A 25784-nucleotide genomic window follows, 5' to 3' on the forward strand; every position below is an offset into this window, starting at 1 on the left:
ATATTTAGTGGCTGGAAGAATGGGGTTTTGAAAAATAAAATCAGTAAATTACTAGTTTGATAATGTGAGTACTGAAACTCCTTAAGAATTACACAGGACCTAATCTAAGGCTCTAGCTCAATCAATGATACTTATTTAGAGCAAAGACAAGCTAAAAGCTAGAATGTACACCTGAGGTCCTCTCCTGTAATTGCATTCATTCTACACTGTATTTTGTGTCATTGATTTTACCTTATGAAGCTAAGCTTCAAATCAAAAGTGAAATTGTTCAGACCTGTATGTATTTATATGTCACACTTCATTAGGGACCAGTGGTAAGCATGCAGTTTGGCTTATACAAGCATGTGACAATGCATAAAGCACAAAATAGTACCACTTGCACCATATAGGCACAGGCAGCTATTTACAAGTCACAATTAACAGTGCAAGATTTTTGAGTACACACAAATCTAAAATGTGTGCACATATATATTTAAAAAAAAGTCAAGGATGAATATAAAACAACCGTAGTTAGTATACTAAGCTTTTTTCAGTATGAGTTTTTTCCCCAAATAATGAAGTATTGGCCTATATTCATAAGATGTGTAAATACAGCACTATTTATATATAAAATATCAGCTGTATATATAAATATGCTGCCTTTCCTTGATTTGGGACCGTTTTGCAAATAGGTAAAAGTGAAATAATTTTAACTCAGCCCTTAATAGTGTTACATGTACAGCAAATAAAGTGTAAACTGAAGTGAGATTTTCAAATCATAGCAATTCTTGGGTTCCCAAAGAGGCAGAGTACTGGAGGTAGGTATGGCTAAGGCAGGGGCTAGGAGAGGTAGGTCTAGGGAAACATTTCTAGTTGCTGGAAACTCACCCTTCCAAACTGTTGCTTCCAATAATTTCTCAGAAGTATAATCTCCAGGTTGTCAAGTGTTTGTGCAGTTCGTTCATGTACCTTTTAAAATTCTTATATTCAATTCTCAGCAAGTGCTGGTGTCTCTCTTATAATGTGAAATTCAGTTCAAACAGTAAGTTCTCTTTCAATTTTTACCTTTACTGTAAGACAGAATATGATTTATACTATGTTCTCATAGGTGTTTATGTAGTTGTGCATTCACTGAAGCTTGTTTTTTAATTTGTAAGGCATTTACCATGAGGAAATCAAGCAGGCTTCGGTGACTCAGTGACCTGGATTATAGATAAGACAGCTGCTTTGATAAAGGAGAACAGCACATGCAGAAGAGTCATAGCAGAGGTGGCAGACACACAAGCACTGTTCTCTTTCACATTCTCTGAAACACACCAAAATTACTCATGTAACAAATTAAATAGGTTATTGTCATGGATAAAGACTTTATTTGATAGTACATAATACATTTTCAACTCTGCCCCTCTCTCATCTTTAACCTATTCTGGAAAAAGAATGAAAACCAGACTCCTATTACCACTAAATATTCAAATTTTGCTTTACTCCAATTGTGCCTGGACTCTTTGAACAGTTGTCTGTCCAGCGTGAATTGTAATGTTTAGCTTTACATACTGTTAACTATATTCCTATTGTCCAAAAAAAATCAAGAAAGCACAGGCCTCCAACTCTTGCTGGAATAATGCATGGTGAAAGGCTCGGTGCTGTCCTTGCCTGTCAGTACCTGAGGCTATAGCATGACTTCAGGTGAGATCACCATGGCTCCAGGTGACCTGGCTTTATCATCTGTCATTGCCAGAAGGACAGGATTGAGTAGAAGAAGAGCACAGTTTAATACCTCCTTTGCCACGGGCTTGTGAAGGGTTGTATGGGGTTCTTTTCCTCACAGAATGACAAAAATGTCAGTATTAAAGAATTCAGGAGCTGCAGCTCAGATGTATAAATGTTAAATAGAATACCATTCACATCACTTACTTTGCCTTTTAGCCTCATAGACAGTACATCATTAGGTTTCAGTAGACACAATTCATGGTTTTACCTTTCCCTTTCTTTTCTCTGTCAGCAGATGTCTCCTGATTTCACTTTTAGTTAGGTACCCTTAAAAAAATCAAACTTGTTTATACACAAAAACAAATATTCACCTTTGAAAACTGGAATACGTAACTTGCCCTAGTAAGAGTTGTTACACAATACAATGCATACTTAAGCAAACAAACATACACAGTTTTCCCCATGAAGTTAAATCTACCACAGGTGCTGTACTTACAGTAAATTTTGAGAATAGGCTATAAAATGGACAGCCCAAGCGGTTAGAAAGCTTTCAATAATTCCATTTTCAGACATGAAGATGGGAACACCATTAAGTTCCAAGTATTCCTTTCGAACAATTACCCTGGTCAAAACACTTTTCATTTACTTTGCCTGATGCTGGCTTTCTGGGGAAGAATGCGCTTTTCTTAAAAAAAAAAGTACCATACAAAGCTGATTATTATACCAGTCCCTTTTCTCATGAGAAAAATCATCATGTCTATTAGTTCTTAAGAAGGAAAAAGAAAATAAGAACAGATTTAAAATAATTGCTTTTGAAGACCACAAAGTTTGTATTTGTTTTTGACTGTTCTAATGCACAAGCAGAGCACAAGCCCGAATCAGACTGCACGGTTGCCACAGTGCTTCTCAAGTCACATCAGAGCTATGCAGAGTGCAGACTGCCAGGTTGTTTACCTGTAAAAAGGAGCTTGAAGGACATTGTAAAAACAGAAAGGAGGTACGATGAAGAAGTAGAACAGAAGCAGGATCTGAATGTTTAATTACTCTTACAGGATTAACACATGCTTCAAAAGGACACTAAGAATGCAATTCAAATGTGTAGCATGTCCAGTTGGTATTAACCCTCGGTCATTTTATTAAATGCCTTTCATCAAGGCATTAAGTGTCACCATCTTCCATACACATGAACACTTTTCCCTTCTCCCCAAAAGCAGCAATTATGCTCCAAAAAAAAGGCTTGAGGATTTAAGGTGGGGGAAGAAAAGCTTAGACCACAGTGAATAGCAATCTTTTCTTTTTCTAGAGCCCAGCCTGCATGACTGATACCCAGCTTTCAAAATAAGCTTCATTTCCCAATAGCAAAAGAGATGGATAATTTCTTTTGCACAGGTTTTCCCCACTTAAGCAGCAATTTGTTTTCAAGATTGGCAAAGGGGGGAAGAAAAGATCAAATTTCACTGCAAGCAGCTCACTCGTCCAGAAAAAGGTTATAAAAGCCACATTTAGAAGCAGCAGAGTTTGCTAGCAAGACCACTATTCTATCACATTTGAGCTTGAGTTCAGACAAAAGCTCATCCATTAGACAGGTGAGATGCTTGAGCTCCCTCAGCAGGAAGCAGCTACCACATTCAGAGCACAGCCCTTTTCCACTCACCTTGAACAGCTGAGCGAAGAGGAATTACACTCTGGAACCACCTAGGGTTTTTCTGCAGAGAAAGACAGTTGATCGCCCTAGCTAAGGTGATTTTGGCAAGGCACGTTTACACATATACAGGCTACAATGAGAGTTTGTCTATTCCAAAACTGCATTTTAAAACATTTGAAAGAACTATACTCTGCAAACTTTGACTTCATTGGAGAACGCTTATTTAAGAACAGCTGTGTGAGACAGCTGTATAGATTTTTTTCTATTTGTCAATAGATTTATTGACAGGACAGACACACTTCCAGTGCTCTGGTGCTTTGGGGACATATGCAGTACCAATGCTAAGGAAAGGGACAGGAACTAATCTGGGAAGAAAAAAAGAAATGGAAGCCCACAAAAGCTACAGCCTCTGTACTCATGGTTAAGTACTTACAGCGAAAGGAGGCCTTTTCTGCACTGTAAGATACAAGACACCTCTGTTGCAATCTGTGCAGCTGTGCTCATTTAATACAGACTTCGCTTCAGGCTTTTCTTGGGAAGTATTTTCAACGATAATCTGCCAGTTTTAAATAGCCCATGCTTTTAACCCCTACTTAACGTGCAAAGAAACAATGCAAGAAATTACATTTGAAATCAGGAAGCGTAGGTGTCAGTGGTTTGTAATAAAGGCAAGGGAGATGGAAAAAAAGAGGCTTCCCCCACTACCTATATTCTTTAAATGCACAACCCATTCATTGCTTTTTTCCCCTAGCTGTCATTTGAAAGAATGAATTCATCAGAATTTGCATCTCAGAAGAGTGTATCAGCAGGCCACTGCTACATTTTCACTTGGACAAAACCATGTTGTATGCAAAGTAGATTACTTTCAAAAGAAAAAAGAATCCAGTTAGGCTGGGATCTTGAGCCCCCTAGTTTGATACACATTAAGAGCTTCCTGCAAAGCACTGTTACTCCAAATCCAGCAAACCCGGTTCTTCTGCCCTCCAAGTGCTTGCTCTAAAACCATTGAGCCTCTAGCTAACCATCTCTTCAAGAAAGCTGACAGTAAAAATGGCTAAGGTTCAGAACCTTATTTCTTCTCTAAAAAAGAAACAAAGATTGAAATTACACCTATTTGTTTTCTTAACAATCCCTTACCTGGGAAATAGCTGCAGTTGCAATACCATCCCAACTGAGTACAGACAGATGGAGCAAGTACAGCTCAGCTATGCTTCTGGAGCTGGCCCCCCAAAGCCTCCTAGCCCTTCACTAGCTATCTGGTCAAAAAAATGCAGTTTCTAGAGCCAAAAAGCATAGGAAGGTTCAGCTGATAAGCAAAGCATGAATTACATACAAGTAGTGGTGGTATGTTAACTCTGTTGGCAAAAGAAGACTTTTTCATCTAATTTCCTGTGCTCTAGCTACTGAATTCTGCATTACCCAACTGACAGTTCACATCAACAACAAAAATCAAATTAATGCGTGTTGGACACTAATTCCAGGGCATCACCATGCACCTGACAGAATGTCACTCTGAAGTACCGTAACTACAGGCACCAATTTGCTTTTACCAGGCAGCAGGTGGTGGTAGCAGTTTGTAAACACAGTAACCGAACTATTTAATATACAAGGTATTCCCTCTGGAAGCTTGTAAACTGGGTCTCACCTGCACCTAAAAGCATTTAGGCATTAGAAGTACAAATTAATGCCATGCAGGTACCCATCGTGCTGCTGTTTCAGACGTCCTTTTGGGGAGCAGCAGAAGCTGCAGAATCTCCCCAGCAGCTGCCTGCTTACTCCTTGCTTCAGCTGTAGTTTGAGTTCACACTTCTCTTGGCGGAGGAGTTCTCATACACCTCCCAAAGCCAGGCTCTGGCCTTCACAGTCCCCACAAGTCATGGTATCTTCAGAAGCTGGACATAAACAGTTATTTAAAACCAAACTGAACAAAAACCAAACAAAAACAACAGGGAGCAAACCCAATACTGGACAAAAGGCTTAGATGACAGAAGGCATTGGAATAAGGCATTCAATGTTTTACTTCTCATCTAAACTGTTCTGTCAGCACAGCCATTCTTACATACAAATTAAAGAAAAAAAAAAGAGGGTCTGAAATACCTTCTCCCAAAACAACCAGAAGGCTTCCAACTGGACAACATCAGGATTATTTTTTTTTTTTTTTTTACCTTAAAGTAAAAATTTTCAGTCAAGGATCCGATGAGAAGATTGCATGACTGATTTGCTTTCTAAAATGATAGGTGGCTCTGAGATAAGGAGATCATCCTCACCTAGTGAAGAGTTCTGCTCAGTGTTCACAAAGTTCGGAATATTAAATTTTGTAAGACAATTCAGGTCCTCCTCAAACGTTCCACTGCTCCTGGGAACTTCCTGGAAGCGGATATTACTTTCCAGACCTGGACCTTTCTGACTTGGTTTTGCTTTGTCTAAGTGTTCCACTTCATTAATGCAGAAATGGAAAAGTGATCGGGATTCTTCAGCTATTTGACGAGAAAAGACTCTCTCAGACTCTAACGGTCTTCCAAAATCTGCCACAAAGCTATTCATCCGGAATCTTTTTTCAGAAGGTTCTGTATTGCTAGAGAAAAGACAAAAAAAAGTGAGAGCATGAAAGTAGAATTATTGGTATTCTTACCATCAAATCAAGTTTCAGCAGCCATTACGATCAGGAAGAAAGGAAACCCTACAGCTTATCTACAAGGGACTTAAAAAGCCAGCACTATTTATTTTCTGCTGAAGCTATTTTAAGTCTTGATTTGTAGTGGTAATTTTCCATGGGAGTAAGTTATCAATACCCGTACTCTTTAATGGCACTTCTAGCAAGCAGTATACTTTAATAACCAGCTCAGCTCACTGAATGAGCCTACAGAATTTCCTCTTAGGTAGCTAACAAGCAGTAGCAAGTTCAAAAAAAAAGTTTCATAGAATGCTTTGAGAAAAGTCTTTAATAGTGAAAACCTTTGAGAGACATTAGGTAACACTGCTGTCACTAAAGGAGTGATGGGGTGGTTGGTTGTCCAGACATCAAACCATCTTCTGTAGTGACCTTGGTCAATGTCATTCAGACTTCCAAATTTAAACAGATTACTATAAAGACTGGAAGGCTTAAAGAGTCAGAAACATAGTCCAGGAAGGAAAGACATCTTGACATTTCTCTTGGAGTTTTCTGTAAGTGTTAGCTCAGAACAGCTCCAGTCTACACAGATTTGTGCACAAGCCACAAACAGCTGAAGGTAAGAAAAGCTCAACCCAGACAAGAGTTAATCCTAGAAATCCCCGCTTTCCAAGTGCTAGTTTACTTTTATGACATTGTACAAGAATTAGAGCCTAACAAAGTCAGTTACGCTGGCCTTCAAATCAAACCAGTCCTCTAGTTTGTCAAAACAATATTGGCTCATTCTGCATTTCAAAGTGAAGCATGCAGAAGCAGCTTAATGTTTAAACTGATGCAGGACACAGGATTAGCTAAATAATAATCTACTGGATACACAGCAGGAGGCAAACACCCAGTCACTAAATATCCTGGGTCAGAAGGGACCCGCAAGGATCATCGATTGAAACAGACTGGAATAATGCCACAGTAACCTTCAGAACAGGTAACTGACATTAACATATTTGTAATGCAACTGAAAGCACCACTGAGCTGCACATATGGTTTTGCAGAAAAGGAGTTCCTCTATGGTTTTGTGGCACAGAGTAGAGCTAGCAAGCACATTAAGAATAAACATTGTAAGCCTAGGAAGAAAGTTTTAAAATGTATCCACTCGAGAAGCAAAGTTAGCTTATAGGTGCAGAAAGTCCTTTATAACACAGCCAGGTATGAAGTAGCAAAGGCTTCCTGCACAGAAGGGCACCCAGGACTGGCAACAGCAACCTGCTCTAAATGGAGGAATAGAAGATGCAGAGAAATTTTACAACGGCCAAGTTTTTGAGGACTTATTATAGAGAATGATCCTGTGCTGAACAGGGAGCACATGATCTAGTAGTATACAGTCATATTGTCAGATTCTGAAATTCATGAACACTATCTTGCTGTATTTTGGGGAAGACTCTTAAACTAGACTAAAAACTTTTATAGTCTTGCCCACTACAGTATCCAAGTATACCTCAGCGTACATCTTTCCAGAAGACTGATAAAACAAGAGAAGCAGTTTCAGAAATCCCAGTTCTGTATTTGGAGAGCCGTGGCAGAGAACAACCTACTTCTATTGCAGTATTTGGGCCAAGAGGATTCCGAGTCCCAGAAGCTGCCATTAAGAGCGGGATGGTGAACACCAGACACCTCGAGCATCACACTTCAGGAAAACCACTCAAACAAGCAGTCACCAGTGAACTAATGCAGGAGAACTAAGCTCCCTTCTGGGAATTTTCTGGCCTGTGATACTGGGTTCTGGTTGCAGCACTGAGCTCCGGCCTCTGCCCAACGAACTCAAGTGTACCGTCAGGGTACAGTTTGTAGTATACCCTTCTACTGACTTGGGACTGTCACTTCAGATTCCTCTGTAGCTTAAGCAACCCTTCTCCCAGCACCATGGAAAGGAATAAATAGCCAATCCTCCAAAACAAGCAGGGTTGGGCAGCCTAAAGGGACCTTGTGGGATCTAAGCAGCTCCTTAGTACCAATCTAGAAACACTGCCCTGAACCTGAGAATCTTCCCTACGTTTTTCAGCAAATGTACAAAAACATCTATAGGTGTTTTTGGTTCAGTGAATCAGTATTTCTGAGTGGATTCCCCCCCAAGAATCCTTGCCCCAAACCAATTCTTTTCTTGGGAAACAAAAAAAGTCATTTCACCTTTACTGCAACTAATTGTACAGCCTGCCTCAATACCTACATGAAGCCTTGTAATCGTAAAGGCAGAAATTTCAGAAAATTTCAGGCAGAAATACAGAAAATAGATCAATCTCTTTTTGGACAAGCTAATGTTCTACACCTACTAATACAAGTGAACAAAAGAAAAGTGCAACAGGTATCATTTCCGTTACTAATTACATTTCTGCCTTCTCATCCGTGTCCTGAATCTCCTTCTCTTGGGCTGAGGATGTACCCAAACCTGAACATTTTGTACAGTTTTAAAAAGAACACACTATCATACCCCTTTATATTGAGCCAAGAAAAGCATATTACTAGAAAAATCAGAGCATTCTACTTTGGATCCATCCATCTGAACCCAGTTACACTTCTCTCTCACATTAATGGTACTTTAAAGAACAGCCAGAATGACTTCCTGAAGTCAGAGACACGTCCATCAACCAGGATGGCTTTCTCCCAAGACCTAGGGATCCCATTAACATCTATTTCTAAAGGACAGCTGCAAGACAGCCCACTAATGAAACTATGAGTCATGAAGAATCCAGTGAGCTGTAAAGACAAAATGCAGGCAAAATAAATCCACAGTCTACACTGTTTTTGCAAGTAGGTATTTACATTCTCCAGTTTATATATATATGCAGCAAAAAAGATAAATCAATAGTATTCGCTGCCCTTAGTGTATTTCTGGATGGTCTTTTTCCAGTACTGTACACAGTAAGTTAACAGACGTCAAAAAAAAGCTTAGATTTGTTAAAGGCACCAACTCAGCATATGAAATAAGTGGACAAATATTCAAGCACACAGCTCTCAAAGCTGCCAAGGAATTTTAAAGTAAGTACAGAAAAGAAATGTCTAGGCTGTGTTCAACAACTGAAGAAAAAATATATTGAGATTTAGGATGGACAGGACCCCTGGAGGTCCCTAGTCCAATGCCCTGATCAAGGTAAGACCAACTGTGAATTCAGGTCAGGTTGCTTGAGGTCTTATTTGGACACAGAAGCTGACCAAAGACGGAGGTTTCACAAACTCTCTAGACAGCCTGTTCCAAGAATATTGATGAAGAAAGCAGAAACGCATTGAGATATATTAAGCAGCCCTCTGCTACTTCAATGTACACTTTTACAACCGCACAAACATTTTGACAAATATCCATGTAAAATTCTCATTGTCGTGTACTTGACACACCATCACTGCATCCCCCACCTTGTATTACCCACATATGTAAAGACTTGGATGTTAAGCAAAGAAAAAAAAAAGATCCCCAGGGAAAAGAGACAGCACACCAGTATTTACAAAGCCTTTAAATACATTTGGGAGCAGAGCATGGCTTTTTTGTTTGTTTTGACAATACAGAAGGGAGGCAAAAATCCCAGCTATGAAATCAAGTCAGTTGCAGGAAGCTGAATTCTTCTGCCTGCTTCCCTCTCACAGGAGCAAAAATGCAGGAGCAGAGCCAGGACCTCACCGTACCCGCAGGTCCTCCCTAACACGCGCCTGCCTCTAGAGATAAGCTGTTACAAACCGTCAGAGGCAGCCTTCATACGAGTAACCAGCACAGGGCCCTCAGGAGGCAGAGACAGGCCGGCTGCGTCAGGAAGCGATAACGGCAGACAACTGCCTTTCACAATCAGCTTCTCATCACTGCTACCTGCCTGCGAGCCTTCTCACCCTCCGGAGAGCCTTGATTTCTTCTTGATGACAAGCAAACCTGGGAGGAGATGTGGGCTCAGACTTTCTCAGAGGGACACTGATAGCCTGCATGCTGCACAACTGCTTTAAGAATCAGAATTGCAGATAAATGCTTAAGCCAAGGCATGGTCTGCATATACAGATCAGCCAGAAGGAGGTGGAGAAAGGCTCCGTTTGTGACTAAAAGGACACTAGTGCAAGGAAGTAAGGAGCTGATCGGGACTTCCCCATCTACTGCAATTTTTCAGCAGAAACTAAGATGCTTGGAGTCTCGGTGAACTACAGGGTTAAGGAAAGATCTTGCAAGTATTACCGACATCTACGTTTTGGACTTGAATACAAACATGCAAAACCCCTCAGACTTCAACATTCTTAAGTCAGTATCTGCCCTGTATTTAATTTGTATCTACCCTGTCAATACTCGCGTCTTTTTCAAACGCTTAGAACAAAAGAAATATTTTAAAGGCACGCAACAGCCTCTCCTAAGAATGGAGTACAAAAAAAAAAGTGCTGAGCCAGTGCAACATCAGCACTGCCACTGGTCGTTCGTGGGCTGCAGGGCACCACACGGGACACCGAGGCTGCACTTGTTATTCCAGTTTTTGGACTCACTCTTGATGTGGCGCTCCAGTCTTCGTCAGCAGAGTCAGGACAAAGAACATGAAGATGACAAAGACTGCAAGACCAACCCAAAATCCAATCACAATGGAGTCTGGTGAAAAAGAGAAAACAATACGATCAGTACTTTACCTGCACTTGCAGGAAGTTCTCTTCCACACACAGTATGGGACTATGGATCCCCAAAAACTTGGCATCTTATTCCTGATTGGCAAAATGGGAAGAATAAGATTTATTTTTATTTTTGATTGGAAAGCTGACACTGAACCTCTCATTTCTAGCCCAAATTTTACTCACATCCAGACAAACCAGAAACATGCTGAAAACAGGAAGGGACTGAATTCTCTGCTATTAAACTAAAAGCAGCTCCCTTTGTTATGCCTGGCCCACGTCCAAGCCCACGTCCAAGCACTGCTTTGGAAACAATTCAATACTAGAACTCGGATAACAGGATTATTTGATTTTCAGCAAAAACCTCTGTCCCTATATAGCACAGAACTCCTGCTATTTTTGAATGATTTCTGCCTGACACCACTGGGGTTCCAGGTTTTGACGGATCTCTTTGGCACAACAGGCTTAGGAAGATTTAGCTGTCTTTCAGTGGTACAAGTGGGGCAAACAGTTCCAAGCAATCAATTGGTAACCACAGCCCAGAGTTACAGAGCACCAAGACAAAACATGACTTGGTCTGGGACCTGCAGTCTACAGGTGGTTTTTCACCTGTCCTTTCAGTTGGTTATTTTTAGTTTATGCAAATAGTCAAAGCGTGCACTGTAAAAGTTTAATAAATTAACATATAGACAAGCCAGAGGAAAGTCTCAGGCAGGACAAGCTCTCATCACACAGCCACCACTGAACCTCAACAATCCCCAGTGAACGTAGAGCTCCTCGACGAGCTGTCTGAGCCCGTGCAGCAGGCAGAGCACCGAACGTTTACCAGTACCTCGAACACTCAGTCCCCTACAGGACTGACTAAAGACACCAGAAAACAAGGAACCGGCCCTCCTGCCTGGTACTTGGCCCCAGTGATTAATCACACTCCCACTGTGAAACATCTTCCACATAAAAGGCAGATCTGGAAACTAGAAATCAATTGAAACCATTTGCTCTTTCTGTGCGTAGAAAAAATGCCTGCTGCAACTCGACATTTTCTCCCTGTAAAAATACTCCATCATAATCAAGTCACTCCTTAATCCCATTTTCTGGTAAACTAAGGAGGTTAAGTTTCAAGTCTCTCACTGCAAGTTTTTTTCCATCTCTCCTCAACATCCTTTAAAGTAACTGGAGGTAGCTCAAGTATAGGTCTTCGTGATGAGTAGAAAATGGGGGGAAAAAAAAAATCATCCCATACTGACACTGTACTCTTTCCAAAGTCTGGAGTATTTCTTTTAGCTTCAAGCATACTGGTAAGAGTTTATTTCTGCAATTCTGTGCGTTGTGAGCCCTAAGTTATTTTCAGAATCATTCTGTATGTATAGCCTGTACTCGGTGTTTCAAGATCCATCGTGCATTTCACCTTATTAATACAAGATAGTTCATGGTTATTTATCATCTTATTAGACTTTGCAGTACCTGCAAATTTGATCTGAAAAGAAATATTCCCGTTAAGCAATTTACTACTTAACCAATTGCATTGGTAAGCAGAACAAAATACGATCAAATAGGATGCCTTAGAAATACATACATAGATCATATTGATCAAGTTGAAAAAATGAATATATCAGATAATCTTGATTTTTCTTAATTGACAAATTACTACTTCCCACAAAAATCACATCTGCTGGCACTGTGTGCTCCCATAATTCATGATTAGCAAGCCTTCCTCAGGGTTTGTTTGGTGTTTTGCCCCCTGGAAGAGAACTCCTGTGCTTACTGAGCATAAAGCTACATCTTGCTTGCTTCGCTGTGGCTGTTGACACTTCTAACCCTCTGCTGTACCAATAATGTTCTTTGGGTTTCTTTAAAATTAAAGCAGCAGGCCAGAAATCTCTTCAGTATTTCATGTAGATCTCACTAAGTGCAAATTATCCAAACCTATTAATTTCTAAACATTTATTCAAAATAAATGGCACGTCAAACTACTCGTATTCAAAATAAATGCTAAGACTACACTTATAATACCAGCCAAGTTCCAAACAGATTAGGAAAGCATCCCACCACCTTTCTAACTTTTAGTATCAGCCTTCCTAACACAAATTCATAATCCTCTGATCACTCCTACCTACTTTACCTCTCTCTGATGTTACCAAGGCTTCTTCTGTTCCAAACGCACAAAAAATTGTTTGCATCTCTATCAGTCACAGATAACTCCTGGTTATCTTTGTCTATTTACTTTAGAAAGTTTTAATTTATAAAACATCTGATGCCTACATTTCTGGATTTTCTGATTTCCAGTTTCTGCCTTCACTTCTGCTCAGGCAGAATGTGCTTTCAGCTTTTGAAACAGATTTTTTTCATATTTGAAAGGTCATTTGGAATTTAAACAGCCCTTCTTCTCACCAACCCCTTTTTTAATTATGATTTTATTAAGTGTTTTCTGTGTATTAGATTGTTTTGTCAGCTTTTCTCTCTACAAATCACTTTACATAACTTTTTCTCTGCTTTCAGAAAGCAGGCTTCTGAATTTCTTTTTATGTACGCTGAATTAGTAGGAACCTCCATTTGCCTGTAACTAAGTCAGCATTAATCCCAAAGAAGCCTCCAACTTTCTCTTGCAGAATTCATCCTAGCTTACGGTTCACCACAGTGCTTTCTCACATTGGGTGAAATAACTTGGTATATCAAAAATTCAAAGAAATCACACACCTCTAAGTTTAAGAGGGGACAGTGATGTCACCTGAACTGGAGTTCACCCCTAAGTTTTTAACATAAGTTACAGACATAGATGCCCTCTCCAGTTGGACTGGCTTCTTTTCCTGTGGACTCATTTCTGGACTTTGGTGGAATTTACATTCACACATCTACCAGCATTCAAGGACTGTTGTACCATAAAGGTCCTTCCTGTTCTCAGTGCAGAGTAGTAAGAAGGGCCCTTCTCAGCCACTTCTGATTTTCAGTGCTCCAACCAGACGAGCAGGTGTTTTCCACATGGAGTGGCACCACAGACATTTTCTCCTTGCACCACACACCTCCCCATCAACAGTTCAAGCCATTTATTCCTTTGCTTTCATTACAGCTCCCTGTACAACATACAGATAAGCCCAGAGCACCATTTTAACTTTACGCTGTAAACCAGATCACCAAAGCAGAGCCTCGTTGCTTTCACATTGGTTCTTTTATCACTGATTTTGATTCTACCTTTACTGCAAAAATCTTAGAATAGCACGGTTGAGGAAGATGGAGTATTTCCAAGTGGGAATACGTCCACAAAGCCCCAACCTCACCATTTATGATGCTTGCCTCTACAGAAATTTAAAATTCTTTGTTAGCAAAAGCCGAATATCAGTCTGAATGCAGCTGTGCAAAAAAAAAAAAGAAAAATGAGATTTAAGATTTCTTATGTGGCTAAAAAAAAAAAGAAGAAAGAGCCAGCAAATAAAAAAGTGAGGACTTGTCAGTATTCAAAGTCTCCATGACAATGTAGCCCTAACATAATCTCCTCTCACACGTTCAGATTTCAGTGAGACTAAGTGTCTGACCACGTTGCTTCCACAATCCTCAACAGGCCCGACTCAGCCGGAATTACCTAGAACAAGGAATTTATTGAAATATCATTGCATACGCAACAAAGACAGACTGTTCATTTACTCACACACCTTTACTAGATTAAAATCAACCCGTTGAGAATGCAGTAACACCAAGGTAAACAGAGGCCACTCCAATCTATCAGTTAAAAAAGTGGAAAGAAACACAAAAACAGAAGGGACTTCCTAAGCAACTGATTCAATACTGCTGTTAGCCCCTCTCTTTCACAAAGATATCAAGCTCCACCTGAACAGGTGATGTTTCTTCTGTCCCATTCTCTAACAAGTGTTGTCCAGAGCCCTCCTGCTCTACGAACGGCACAGCCAGACAGCAAAGCCGAGCTGCCATACCCAGCACGGCAAGCAGCTCAATGGCAATCCGAGATTCGTTTTGCCACTAGACCTCCAGCAGTTCAGAGGTAAGTATCATTTATATTTGTTCTCCCATCACACTGACACACAGAGCTAAGAAGATGGTGAGTACACACATGGCAGCTCATCTCTGTAATCAGTGATCTCTGTAATCAGGTTTGGTCTCTGATTAAGTGGAGGGAAGGAATATAAATCGGAAACATGATAAAAACTAACCTACATTTTTCAAGTACCTAACATTTGTAAAAACAGAGAATAATCAGCAGACTTCTATAAAAAATTAAAGGTGAAGTATAATTCAGGCCAAACAGTAGCTTCTGGTCTAGCTCTTGTCTTTTAGAAGTTGTAAGAACTTCTGTGAGTTCTTCTGGATCTCCCAGTGCCTCCCCAAAGCCTCCCGACTGTGCAGAAGCAAGGCAGATCAACCTTTCCGAGCTACTGATAGCCACGGCAAGCACTCCTCCTTCCCAGTCTGAATCCCCACCACATTTAAAGAGGCAGGAAGCATGGATCCCACCCTGGACCAGCACCCCAGTACTGGATGGTGGGGACCCTGCCCCGCTACTTCAAAGACTAGCGCTCAAATATTTGCACAGTGAGAAACAGTGGGACAAGATGGTTTGCTTCTCTTTAGCAAAGTGCTTGCAAGACACATCCCAGAGTTTTGAGTTAGTTTGTTCCTTTTTTTTTTTTTAAAAAAAAAAAAACAACTTCACCTTCCCCCCCTCCCCCCCACATAAATTTTCTAGAAGTTATTGTCACCAAGTTTATTGTAAAATAAATATCGGCCTGGTTTCACTAGCTTGTCCTAGCTAAATTTCCTCTTGGTTCCTACTAATAATTTTCATCTCTCTGATCTCTATCCTCCACTTTCTACTTGTACTGTAATTAAACAGCTCCAGCACTAGTACAATGGTAAATTAACACAAGCATTCTAGGCAGAAAATTCTAATGATAATAGTTTCTTCAGAATAAGAAAATTCTTCTTTCAAGTCTCTTGAAAGCTTTATACTTATTTTTTATAAAGGAAAAACAAAAGCAGTAAGGCTGCCCACCAATGTCCTTTTCACATTACTGGGAACAAGAACAGAACATGGATTGCAGCAAGTAGGCACCAGAAGCAGCAGGGGCTGCACTTGCTGTTACAAACAGTTCTTAGTAGTCTGCTATTCTTTAGTACTGAGAAATTCCTACTAGACTCAGGAAACCCATGGTGCTCCTATATAAAAGGAAAGCAGTCAACAAAAAGACAGAAGAAGAAACAATTATAATAATCCAATAAAGAGGCTAATAACTAATTGTTGAGAAATCAGAAGGTTCAGAGAGATTTTTGTACAATAATCGGTTACAAGTGAGGAGCAGTGAATAAGATGGGGAAGCTCAGCTGAAATAAAATATGTCTGTACTGAACTTACATTTATGAGCCTTCAGGCCTTCAAACGACACCGGTCCGTACTCATAGTACTCGTACTCCCAGGTGTAATCAGAGTTAGACAAGGCCTGCTGGGAGGTTCTGTTAGAAATCAACCTCAGGGCAGACATCTTGCACTACAATAAATATGACCCTGTGGATACAAAACGTGTTAGTACAGAATACATTTTTCTAACACATCTTTTGATTTCACCCAGCACCTTTTCTTACTTACAGGATTCTCTCTTGCCACTGTTCCCAAGATGAACTGCTCATGCCTACGAAGATGCTCACACCATTAAATCCAGTATCACTGCCCATCAGGCAAGGCCATCACAAGCCCTCTCTCCCTTTCCTCAGTCTTTGCTGGCCAACCACCAGCCAGCACAGCTTCTCTTTAATGGATAGAGAGAAGCTACGCTCACCTCCACAGAGATGCTTGTAAGTATAAAAAGCATCAAAACCAGGCTCCTCAGAACATAGCTTTCATAGCTGAAAAAAAAATAGTAAATACCAAAGACCTCAGCAGCTTAGGATGAATGCTGCCATGAAAACCTGGGCACAGAACTAGCTAGAATGCCAGGCTCAAAGGGTTACATCACTCGAAGTCCAGCAGACAGCTCGTTACCAGTGGTTACCAGTCCCTTTAGGTACTGATGCTGGGCTAATACTGTTTTAAATCTTTCTTAAAGAGCTGGATGACGAGACAGAGTGCACTGGCAGCAAGTTCACAGATTAATGGGGGGGGACAGTCCAAAGACTGGAAGGCAGACTCCTATTCAGGACCCAGACAAGCTGAAGAAATCAACTGATGGGAACCCAGCTGACTGCTGGGGAGCAGCTCTGCAGGAAAGGACCTGCGGGTCCCCCCAACAACAAGCTGAACACGAGTCCCCAGCATGCCCCTGTGGTAAAGAAAGCCAACCATTTAGTAGCCTGAATTAACAAGAGCGTAGCTAGCACATCAGGAGAAGCATTTCTTCTCTATTCAGTGCTGGTGAGATGGTATCTGCGGTACCATATCTGGGTTTGGTGTCCTCGCGAGAGGCTGAGGGAACTGGGTTTGTTCAGCCTGCAGAAGAGAAGGCCCAGAGGTGACTGCAGATGGCTCTGAGGTCTAAGTTACAAGACGGCATAGAGAAAACTGAGCCAGACCCTTCTCAGAGGTGGACAACAACAGGACAATAGGCAACAGACACAAGTTGAGACGCAGAAAATTTCAGTTAGATAGGACAAAAAAGACTTACCTGATCTAGCTGAACATGTTTTGAGCAAGAGGTTAGACCAGATGACCACCAGAGGTCCCTTCCAACCTAGATTTTTCTGTGCTAAAAGAGTTTCAATATGCCACTGCAGAAGGAAAATAAGACAGGAGTGATTTTCCCCACAGATCAACAAGACCTGTAGGGCAACATTACTGATTATTAAAGTTAGCCTGATAGATATTCTGTCATTCCAACACTGCGCCAGGGATTTGCATTTTGCAGAATAATTTTTCAGTATTAGACGATTCTACACACACCAAAAGAGAGCACATCTCTGCGCAAAACATCTGCTGCAGCAACTGGAATCAGAACATCTACCCCGAGGTTTATTACAAAACAGCATTCCATAAGAAACTGTTCAGTGCTTTTCAAAAAGTAAATTGAGCTTGGGTAATTTTGCATTCAATTCAAACCCAGCAGGGTGAAGACTTCATGTGGTTTGTAAAACTATTGCAATTAGCTGTTCTGTGGACATTGAAACTCCTTAGAGTACAAAATCAAATCCAGGTAAAACTTCTTGGGGGAAAAAAAAGGACCCTAAGTACCCATGTCACTCAAATTAGCTGAAACTTCAGTCTTCTGTTAGATTCAATAAGACCGTATGCAAGTAAAAGGCATTGCTCAAATGCTAGGATGGCCACGCGTAAAGACCAGGAAATCAGGCAAAGTGAGAAACAAATTCACCCCAGAAGTATGAGCAGCCTTTCAAGTTCATAAAAAAATCAAAGTTATCTTTCTGCAAAAAGTGATAAACCATTTAAAACAAGAAACTGATCTATTTTTCAAACTCCAACCAGGTTAATTTTCAGGATTAGCCATTCACCCATGTGGGGAGGTTAGACGGGAGGACACTTGCTTGAGGAAGGATCAGGTGCTTCGTTACCCTCACCCTTCTTCAGCCACTCACAAAGCTCCCAACTAGACTAAACAGCCTAAAGCACAGAAGGTGAGGAAAAAGATGCTTTAGTGGCTGCAATGTACAATCCAGTTCACAGCTCAGGATGTTTCCCATCCTCTACTTCCTTAAGGGTCTGGAGGAACATGACAGAAAAAGGTTAAGTAATTTCAAGTGCTTGTGTTAAAGTTCCTCCTTTGCTTTCTCAGTGACTTGAAAACTTTCCTTATTTCCTGGAATAAGAGAGAATGTCTAATTAAGCTTTAGGCAGAGTTTTTCATGTTTTCTAAAATCAACTAAGGTAACTGCTGCCTTCTGGAAAAAGCAAATGGCACAGAGGAAAAACTATGATTCTTGTCCTAGTTTGCTCCCAGCACAGCTCTATCAGCTGTCTCTTACAAGCTTCTGCATTTCATTTTTGTGACTGACCCCTGAGGGTTCCCATCATCTTTTTCCCTTCTCCTCAGTGTTTTCTTGATGATACATCTCCTGTCAGATTTTATCAGCACGTTCCTGTCTAAGCCTGCTTTTCTCTTTTGCAGCCCTCTAGAGGAGTCTCTTATTTAGGTATTTCTCATACGGCTTCAGCATTCATTGTCACCACCTCTCTTTTAGCATAATTATAAATCCACAGGCAGAAAACTTCCGAGTAGGATATAGGAACAGTCCAAAAAAATGTTTCATCATCTACCTCAAATGCAAGGAGATAGAATCATAGAATATCCCGAGTTGGAAGGAACCCACACGGATCATTGAGTCCAACTCCTGGTTCCGCACAGGACCACATAAAAAAATTTAAAAAAATAAATAAAACCATTTCTGAGAGCATTGTCCACAGGCTCAGGGCTGTGACCACTGCCCTGGGGACCCTGTCCCAGTGCCCAACCATGCTCTCGGTGAAGAACCTTTTCCTAACAGCCAGCCTGACCCTCCCCTCTTTCAGATCCACACTGTTAACTGGGTGTCATGCAGATCCCTCCCCGCAGCCTAGTCACTAGTGTCTACTTATGACCTATGAGGAGAAGAGTCACAAAAGAATTTGTCCTGGTTTAGCTGTAGGTTCAAACTCAAAATTCCAGCATATCACCACTGGCTACAGGCATTTCTACACTTACTTCAGGTGTGGATCAGCCACTATCAGAGGCACAGGTGCTTACTGGAACTTTGGCCCCCCAGCTCCCTGCCTAATCTGTTACTCAGGTTTTGCAGGACATAAAGCATGCCTTTAAATGATCCCGTAGAGCTAAGCATAAGCATTGTCCCAACCTAGCATGCACCTCACTTGTAAGCTTTGTCTGTCCAAATGTCTCTAAAACCTTGGCCTGAAACACATTAAAACAAACCTTCTATTCTACATGCCTATCTGTTGACTCTGATGTATATGGCTCACACTGGCTCTTTTTCTCTCAGAAATAAGTAAATGAGCAGTAAAAGTTTTATTTTGCTCATTCAAGAAAACCCACAGCAGGGCTGTGCTCAGTGCTACCAACCAGGAGGTCCAGGCAGGTTAGTCACCTGTCAACTAAAAAGGACAAGCCCTCACGGCTTTCTTCTGGAGCACTGGCTTGGTGTCTCTGAAGCCTAAAGGATGCCAACAGGCAGCAAGACACTCCCCAAGGAGACACAGCTGCGACTCCTGGAGTTGAATTATACCTTCATGAGAACACGTTCATAACCTTTGTGAAAGTCTGTAAGGTCACAGCTGCTTGCCAGCGGTACTCGTGCAAGCTAGTTTGACTCTGCAGCGCTGAGTCTGCACAAAATCCACATCTGTGAATTGCAGCAGTGGGGTGCAGACACCACTAAGGTTCAACTATTTGAACATCCAGAGTGTTTATCAGCACATTTGCTCTGCACAGCCACTTACCTTTCAAACTGACACCCAGTCACTCTAAGGGCAAAGCTGGGCACACGCCATATCTGAAGCACAGCTTTGTGGTTCACACTGCCACTGGGGCCACAAAGGCAAATCCGTTTTTGTGTGCATCTGGAACTGGTCTTGTATGTCACCTGCAACAGCCACCTCCAACTCCGACCTGCATGCAGAAGAGTAAATCCATGCGGACTGGTCAAAGTAGTGTTCATTTCTGGAGCAAGATAAACTACCAATATGGTAGACACAAGCAAGGAGGTAAGTTTTCAATCAAAAACCACATTAATTTTCCATTTTTCCATTCTGCTTACTTCTGTAGAGATCGAACACTTTACAGACTTCATAGACTAAACAAATTGTTGGTCCCTTGCAAATGGTGAAGATCCCATAATCCATGCAGGAACAGAAATCAGCAGCATTTCAAACTGATAAATCTGAGAAAGCTTAGCACTGCATCCCAATGCATCAGCTCCATCGTCTAGGCAGTACAATTAAACCAGAAGTGCTGGCTACAAGAAAGTAACAAACTCAGGCTGTTCCTGTGCCCCCTCAGTCCCCATACTACCAACAATATTCTGCTTGCTGGGGGCAAGGGAAGCAGCCATCACACCACTGCATTGCTTTTTGCTCCATCCCAAGGCAAAGTCACAGAGCAAGAATTGAATGAGGAAAGCAAGCACAAATCTGTTTACTCTGCACTGCAGGAGCTAAAACATAATAGAGATCTCATCTTTCTACAACCGTACCACACAGCTATTGCTTCAAACAAGCTGTGCCACTTCTGAGTACTGATGAGAAAGGAGTCTGCAGCACACACTTGGCCAAATGGTCCTTGCTTCTTTCCAGTTCTCAAGATCCTAGATGTACAGGGTTTGAGATCCAGCTTGAGGTCTTGTACAGGGTATACCCAATCTTCTCACCTGCAATAAGAGAGGAAAGCAAGCAATACAAAAGCAAAATTTAGCAGGAAAAATAGCATGATAATTGAAAACTGACTGTACAATTAAAATCAATCATACACGCTAACTTTGAGTACATAGCACCTGGGACTCTTCTTGGAAAGAAGAGAAAGTACCCATATTAACAACTCAGAACAGCATCATCTGCATGAGCTATTGCACTACAACAGCAAGAATAAATTTAGATTCATCACAAAAGGGCTTTATAACAATGGTACGGAAAAACACTAAATTAGTCTAGGGGAACTAAGGACAAGAAATGAAAAATCACAGGCAGCTGTGCTGCACGTATTACACATCACATAACATACATTTTAATATCCTTGCAAATGTAAGCTAGACTCCAGCACCTGCTTATCCAACATGCATATGAATTCTCACGAAAACGTCTTATTTTCCACGAACTAGCACTTAATGTCTTATGCTGTTCTGCTGCAGTGTAGAAGGTCTCCACACCATTATGTACAATTTGCATGCTAATTGTATGGCTACTGTTTGTGCCTAGTTTAAAAGAAATGACTTCATGAATTTAAAGTCAAAATTAACAAATAAAAGATGAAAACAGTTTGTCAAGTACTTTCCTAAGACGTCAATCATACATGCAAACATTAATGCCTGCTTAGTAGTTCAACTCAGTCGGGGCCACCTGAAGCTTGGCAGAAACTAATATGAAATCACATTGTGCTATGAGTTCACAGACAACTACATGGGTTTGAAAAAAGACAAAGAAACACTACGCATGCTCGCTTTTAAGTCTTGTCTGGGAAGAAAGCTGAATTATACCTAATGGGACATCACAAAAGCTATATATTCCTTCTATTCTGAAAAAGTTTCAAACCTGAGCTGACAACAAAGGGACAGGGAACTGTCAGTTAGTACAGAGCTACTGGAACTTGCTCCCAAACCACACACTGAAGCAACAAGCTTAGTTCAACTCCAGTATCAAAAGCCTTTAAAATTACAGGCAGAATATACAGTCCTAAGACAGTATTAACTACAAACAATAGAGAGATATTAGCCATAATTCCATTTGTTCTCTGCAGCTACGACAGAATTACACAATCAATCAGAGCTCAACTTTGAATCCTGAAAACAGATCAGATTTCAGCATCCCAAACATCCAAAAGGAGTATTATGAGCACACACACTTCCACTCAAATAATATGTCTCTACAAAAAACACAATTTGACAGTTGATGTAGTCATTGGAGAAAACAAGGCCAAACCTCCTCCTAAGCAAAGAGGAAACAAATAGAGAAAAACATATTTGAAGAACAGGTTCTCATCTCTGAGCAGCTTTAAAAGGAAAAAAATAAAAAGGGTAGCTTTTGCTCTTTACTAAATATTTTTTACTAGCTCCGTTGCCACAAAAAGCTCAGTGCTGAAATGGAGATCTTCTGGATTCCTTGCTAACCCTGAAACCTGTTAATCCAATGCCTTATTCTGAGCAGAGAGAAAGGAAAGATTCCCCCCTTTCCATACTCTTACTGATCAGCCCACCCCAGGTCAACTGCAAGGAGCTAGCTACAAGAGTTGTTTTTAAAATGCCTTCTCTATGTGTTATTACGTAAGAACTGATAATAATAAATGATAATAAGAAGGCAACTTCAATAGTAGGGCTAGAACAAGTGTTTTATTTTTTATAACCCAAAGATGATATTATATTTGATAGGAAAAAAAATCTCTGTGAAGAGAATTTCTGTCAATGCATATAACTCTATTCATAGGGTTACTAGACTACAGATTTACTCTAACAGGCTAGTTTGCAAATCTCAAGGAAACTGCAAACTTGATGCTGAGTATGGCCAAAAGAGCAACTGAATCCAAGAACAGGGGCATCAGGGAGAATTTCAAACAACCACATCTACGCTGACTGTTCATAGCAGGGGTGAGGCTTAAAGAAGGAACTGTTCTCGCATCACTGCATCAGGGAACTCGGCGCTAATTAAGGGACTCTAATTAAGGGACTCGGCCCCTTTGCCGAGATGCAGCACTGCTGCCTGTAGGGCTGCATATCTGAGGAAACAGAGAATTGTGCTCACCCTTCATTTCACAGCTCTCTGTCAGCTTTGCAGCAATGAAAAAGCCAGGATACCGCAGCTGAAAAGCAGAGTGGAAACTGAGGCCACCCCCCCTCCTCTGTAACAAGATGAGCCCCTGACCTTCACACAGCACCCATCGGGTGTGAAGCACAGCCATGCACTTCACTGCTCAGCAATTCTGTCCACAGAAACACATTTCCCCTGCACAGCTCCTGTCTGCCTTCAAGGCAGCAGAAGATAAACTGGCAGAGCCGAACAAAACAGGTATGATAAACCACTCGCTCAGAGTTGCATCCACTCTTGGATATCTCACAGCTGTGGTTTGGCCGTGCTGAGGTGGAAAAACGTCTACAGGTTAAGATCACACCCACAGGGTCTGTAAAGTCATAATCTCTCAGATGCGAAGCAATGCTTGAGCTTTTCAGTTTGAAGAGTCAGCTGTATATTATGTTTTCTCAGGAACAAAATAAAAAATACAGCTTTTCCTGAAAATTTCCATACTGCAGAGATAAATGTTTTCTGAACTTTTGCAAGTCACTTACAATACAATCAGTTCAGCAAAAACTTTGAATAGCTACTGAAATAGATCTTTACTAAAAGGCAAACTGGTTTGGGACTTTTCCAAAACAGAACTGATTTTTTTTCTCCCGCCTTTAGATTTAGTTCTTGTCTCTACTGTTGTGGAAGAAGCAAACAATTTATTTCAAATTTCTTCCCAGCAATACACTACTCATAAACACACATCTGAACACTCTCATCCTTAATCCCTACCATGTCTCTGTGCTACACGAGGCAATAAACAGGCAACGAGGGACCAAGGAAACAGTATTAACAACAGCACAACCGAGGCCCATTGGAGTGAGCACACAGAATAACGCTTCACAGGTACTAAAATTTTGCTCACACTATTGGCTTAAAGATTGGAAATTTGATTTAAACTGTTTAACGAGCTGCAAGAGCATCATCTGAGCTTCACCTTATAACCTCTTCCACCACAATGTGTACGCAAACAGTGAAAGAATAAGCACAGCAATAAACAATTTTGACAGCTCTTAACACTCTGGATTTTATTTCTTCAGAAAATTAATTCTCTGGCAATAGCTTGACTTTAAACATCTTTTCTCATGATTGATGCAGCCAGAATGTTTCATTATTTTAGGCAAGAAGGGAGCCAGACTGCCCTCAGTCAACGGGGAGTTACCATCTGACTGGCATCTTGCCAGGTATTTACTCCTGTGGCAAGAATTTACCTTAACTCTCTGATTAAGAACCTGAATAGGAAATCGCAAGGGGACCAGAAAAACAAGCAGCATTTGAGACAATTACCTGATTATCTGAGAGCGGAAGCCAAAACATCTATTTATTTCCACACCGGTTACATAAATCTGCATCTCTGAGGAGCTCAAAGGAGGAAAAACAGAAAACAACAGAGGCAACGGCTCTGAAACAGAGCGGCAGGTTGGAGAACACAACTGGCAACAGAAGCGCCCTAATGTTGTGCCAAACAAGCCCTGCCCAGCCTTGCTGGGGCAGCGTAAGCCAGCATCGCCACTGCTGTCCCATCCCTGTACAAGCCCTGCCCAACACAGGAGCACTGGCAAACTATCGGTGTGTACCCACACATCCAGTCACCACCCGGCATTGCAAGCACCTACCAATGCGGACACGTCAGGACGAGCAAGGCAACCATGGGGGAACGGAGGGAAGCTCTGCCAGCTGGTCTCGGAGGGGATGAGCTCCAGCAAAGGGAAGGGCAGGCAGCTGAGGACAGGGACCTGGTCCTGCCACCGCCAACAGCCGCTGCTCACCAGAGGGACCACTGCGGGATGGTGGAAGAAAGCACCAGGCTCCCCTGGGAAAGGAGGAGGGCAAGGCTGAGAATGGGTAAAGCCATCCACTGCAGAGAGCCACACGCCACCTGGACAAAAAAAGAACAACAACAACAAATTTATTCTGCCTTTTTTTTTTTCCCTTGCAAATGTTTTTAGGTTGGATTTTAAAGTTCGCTCGAATGCACAGCGGTCAGGGCAGAGCCAAACATACAACCCCGGGGAGGGAATAAAAAGTTTTAACGCCTTCTAGACGAGCCACAGCGGGGGTTTAAGGGCTGGCTGGGTTGCCTTGGAAGACGTGTGCTCCAGAGCACCAGAAGGAACCCTTCAATTAAATACCGAGGCAAGACGCAAGCCCCTCTTGCAGGCAACACCTCCCCAGCACCTCAACAAGCCCCGCAGCCCCCCTGTTTATTAACAGCCCACAGAAGCCCCGCAAGCACCCAGCCCGCCCCCTCACAGCTCCGTCCCCCTCCCGCAGCCGCCGCCGCCGCCCTCACCTGGCCGGGCACCGCCCCGCCCGCCGAGCGGAGCCCCGCGCCGGCACAGCCAATGAATCAGCAGCAGCATGGCACAGCCACCGGCACGTGACGCCGCCGCCCGGGCCAATGGGCGGCGCGGGCGGGAGCGGCGGCGCCTGGTGGTGCTGGTGTTACTGCTGCTGCTGCTGTTACTGCTGCTGCTGCTGCTGCTGCTGCCGGGGAGGCTCCGGCGGCGCGTGGGCGGCCGCGGGCAACGGCCTCGGCGGGCGCTGAGGGGGCGGCGGCCATTTGCCGTTAGCCCAAGGGGGGGAGCGTGCGGCTGGAGAGACCTCTGAGAAATCAGTGTGAAATCGATGCTGCGCTCAGCTGCTTGTAGTTATCGGAGCATGGGGAATGACAGAGTCGTAGGGCTCCTGGAGGCTGGCTAGTCCTCGGCTAGAGCACGTTGCTCAGGACATACGCTGTGGTTTCAGTACCTCCGTGGGTGAAGGATCCATAGGTTCTCTGTGGAAGCTGTTCT

At 42.1% G+C, this 25784-nt stretch overlaps 1 protein-coding gene across 7 annotated transcripts; it reads right to left on the reverse strand.

Moving 5' to 3' along the window:
* Nucleotides 1-5477: 5477 nt before the first annotated feature.
* Nucleotides 5478-25430, reverse strand: MRAP2 (melanocortin 2 receptor accessory protein 2). Of its 7 annotated transcripts, none has more exons than XM_080588142.1 (8): nt 25283-25430; nt 24606-24868; nt 20768-20870; nt 19945-20113; nt 17165-17267; nt 15922-16071; nt 10446-10545; nt 5478-5909 (listed from the first exon to the last, which is right to left on the reverse strand). In XM_080588142.1, the coding sequence occupies exons 6-8, from the start codon at nt 16046-16048 to the stop codon at nt 5516-5518; spliced, it is 621 nt and encodes a 206-aa protein (XP_080444268.1). In that variant the 5' UTR covers nt 16049-16071; nt 17165-17267; nt 19945-20113; nt 20768-20870; nt 24606-24868; nt 25283-25430; the 3' UTR covers nt 5478-5515. The 7 variants fall into 7 exon arrangements, with proteins under 7 accessions (XP_080444268.1, XP_080444267.1, XP_080444270.1 ...); XM_080588141.1 differs by lacking the exon at nt 25283-25430 and adding an exon at nt 25122-25202; XM_080588144.1 differs by lacking the exon at nt 25283-25430 and adding an exon at nt 16153-16409 and having other exon boundaries at nt 24606-25115.
* Between the last annotated feature and the right edge of the window lie 354 nt (nt 25431-25784).

Source organism: Anser brachyrhynchus (genome assembly GCF_964034855.1).
Source record: "Anser brachyrhynchus genome assembly, chromosome: 3".
NCBI lineage: Eukaryota > Metazoa > Chordata > Aves > Anseriformes > Anatidae > Anser > Anser brachyrhynchus.

Excerpts from the sequence above, each read along its gene's own strand:
- MRAP2 (XM_080588142.1), bottom strand. The coding sequence starts at position 16,048 with ATGTCTGCCCTGAGGTTGATTTCTAACAGAACCTCCCAGCAGGCCTTG. Across the intron at positions 10,546-15,921 it reads AGGCCTGAAGGCTCATAAAT|ACTCCATTGTGATTGGATTT; the intron begins GTAAGTTCAGTA and ends CTTTTTCACCAG. Across the intron at positions 5,910-10,445 it reads ACTGGAGCGCCACATCAAGA|CAATACAGAACCTTCTGAAA; the intron begins GTGAGTCCAAAA and ends TCTTTTCTCTAG.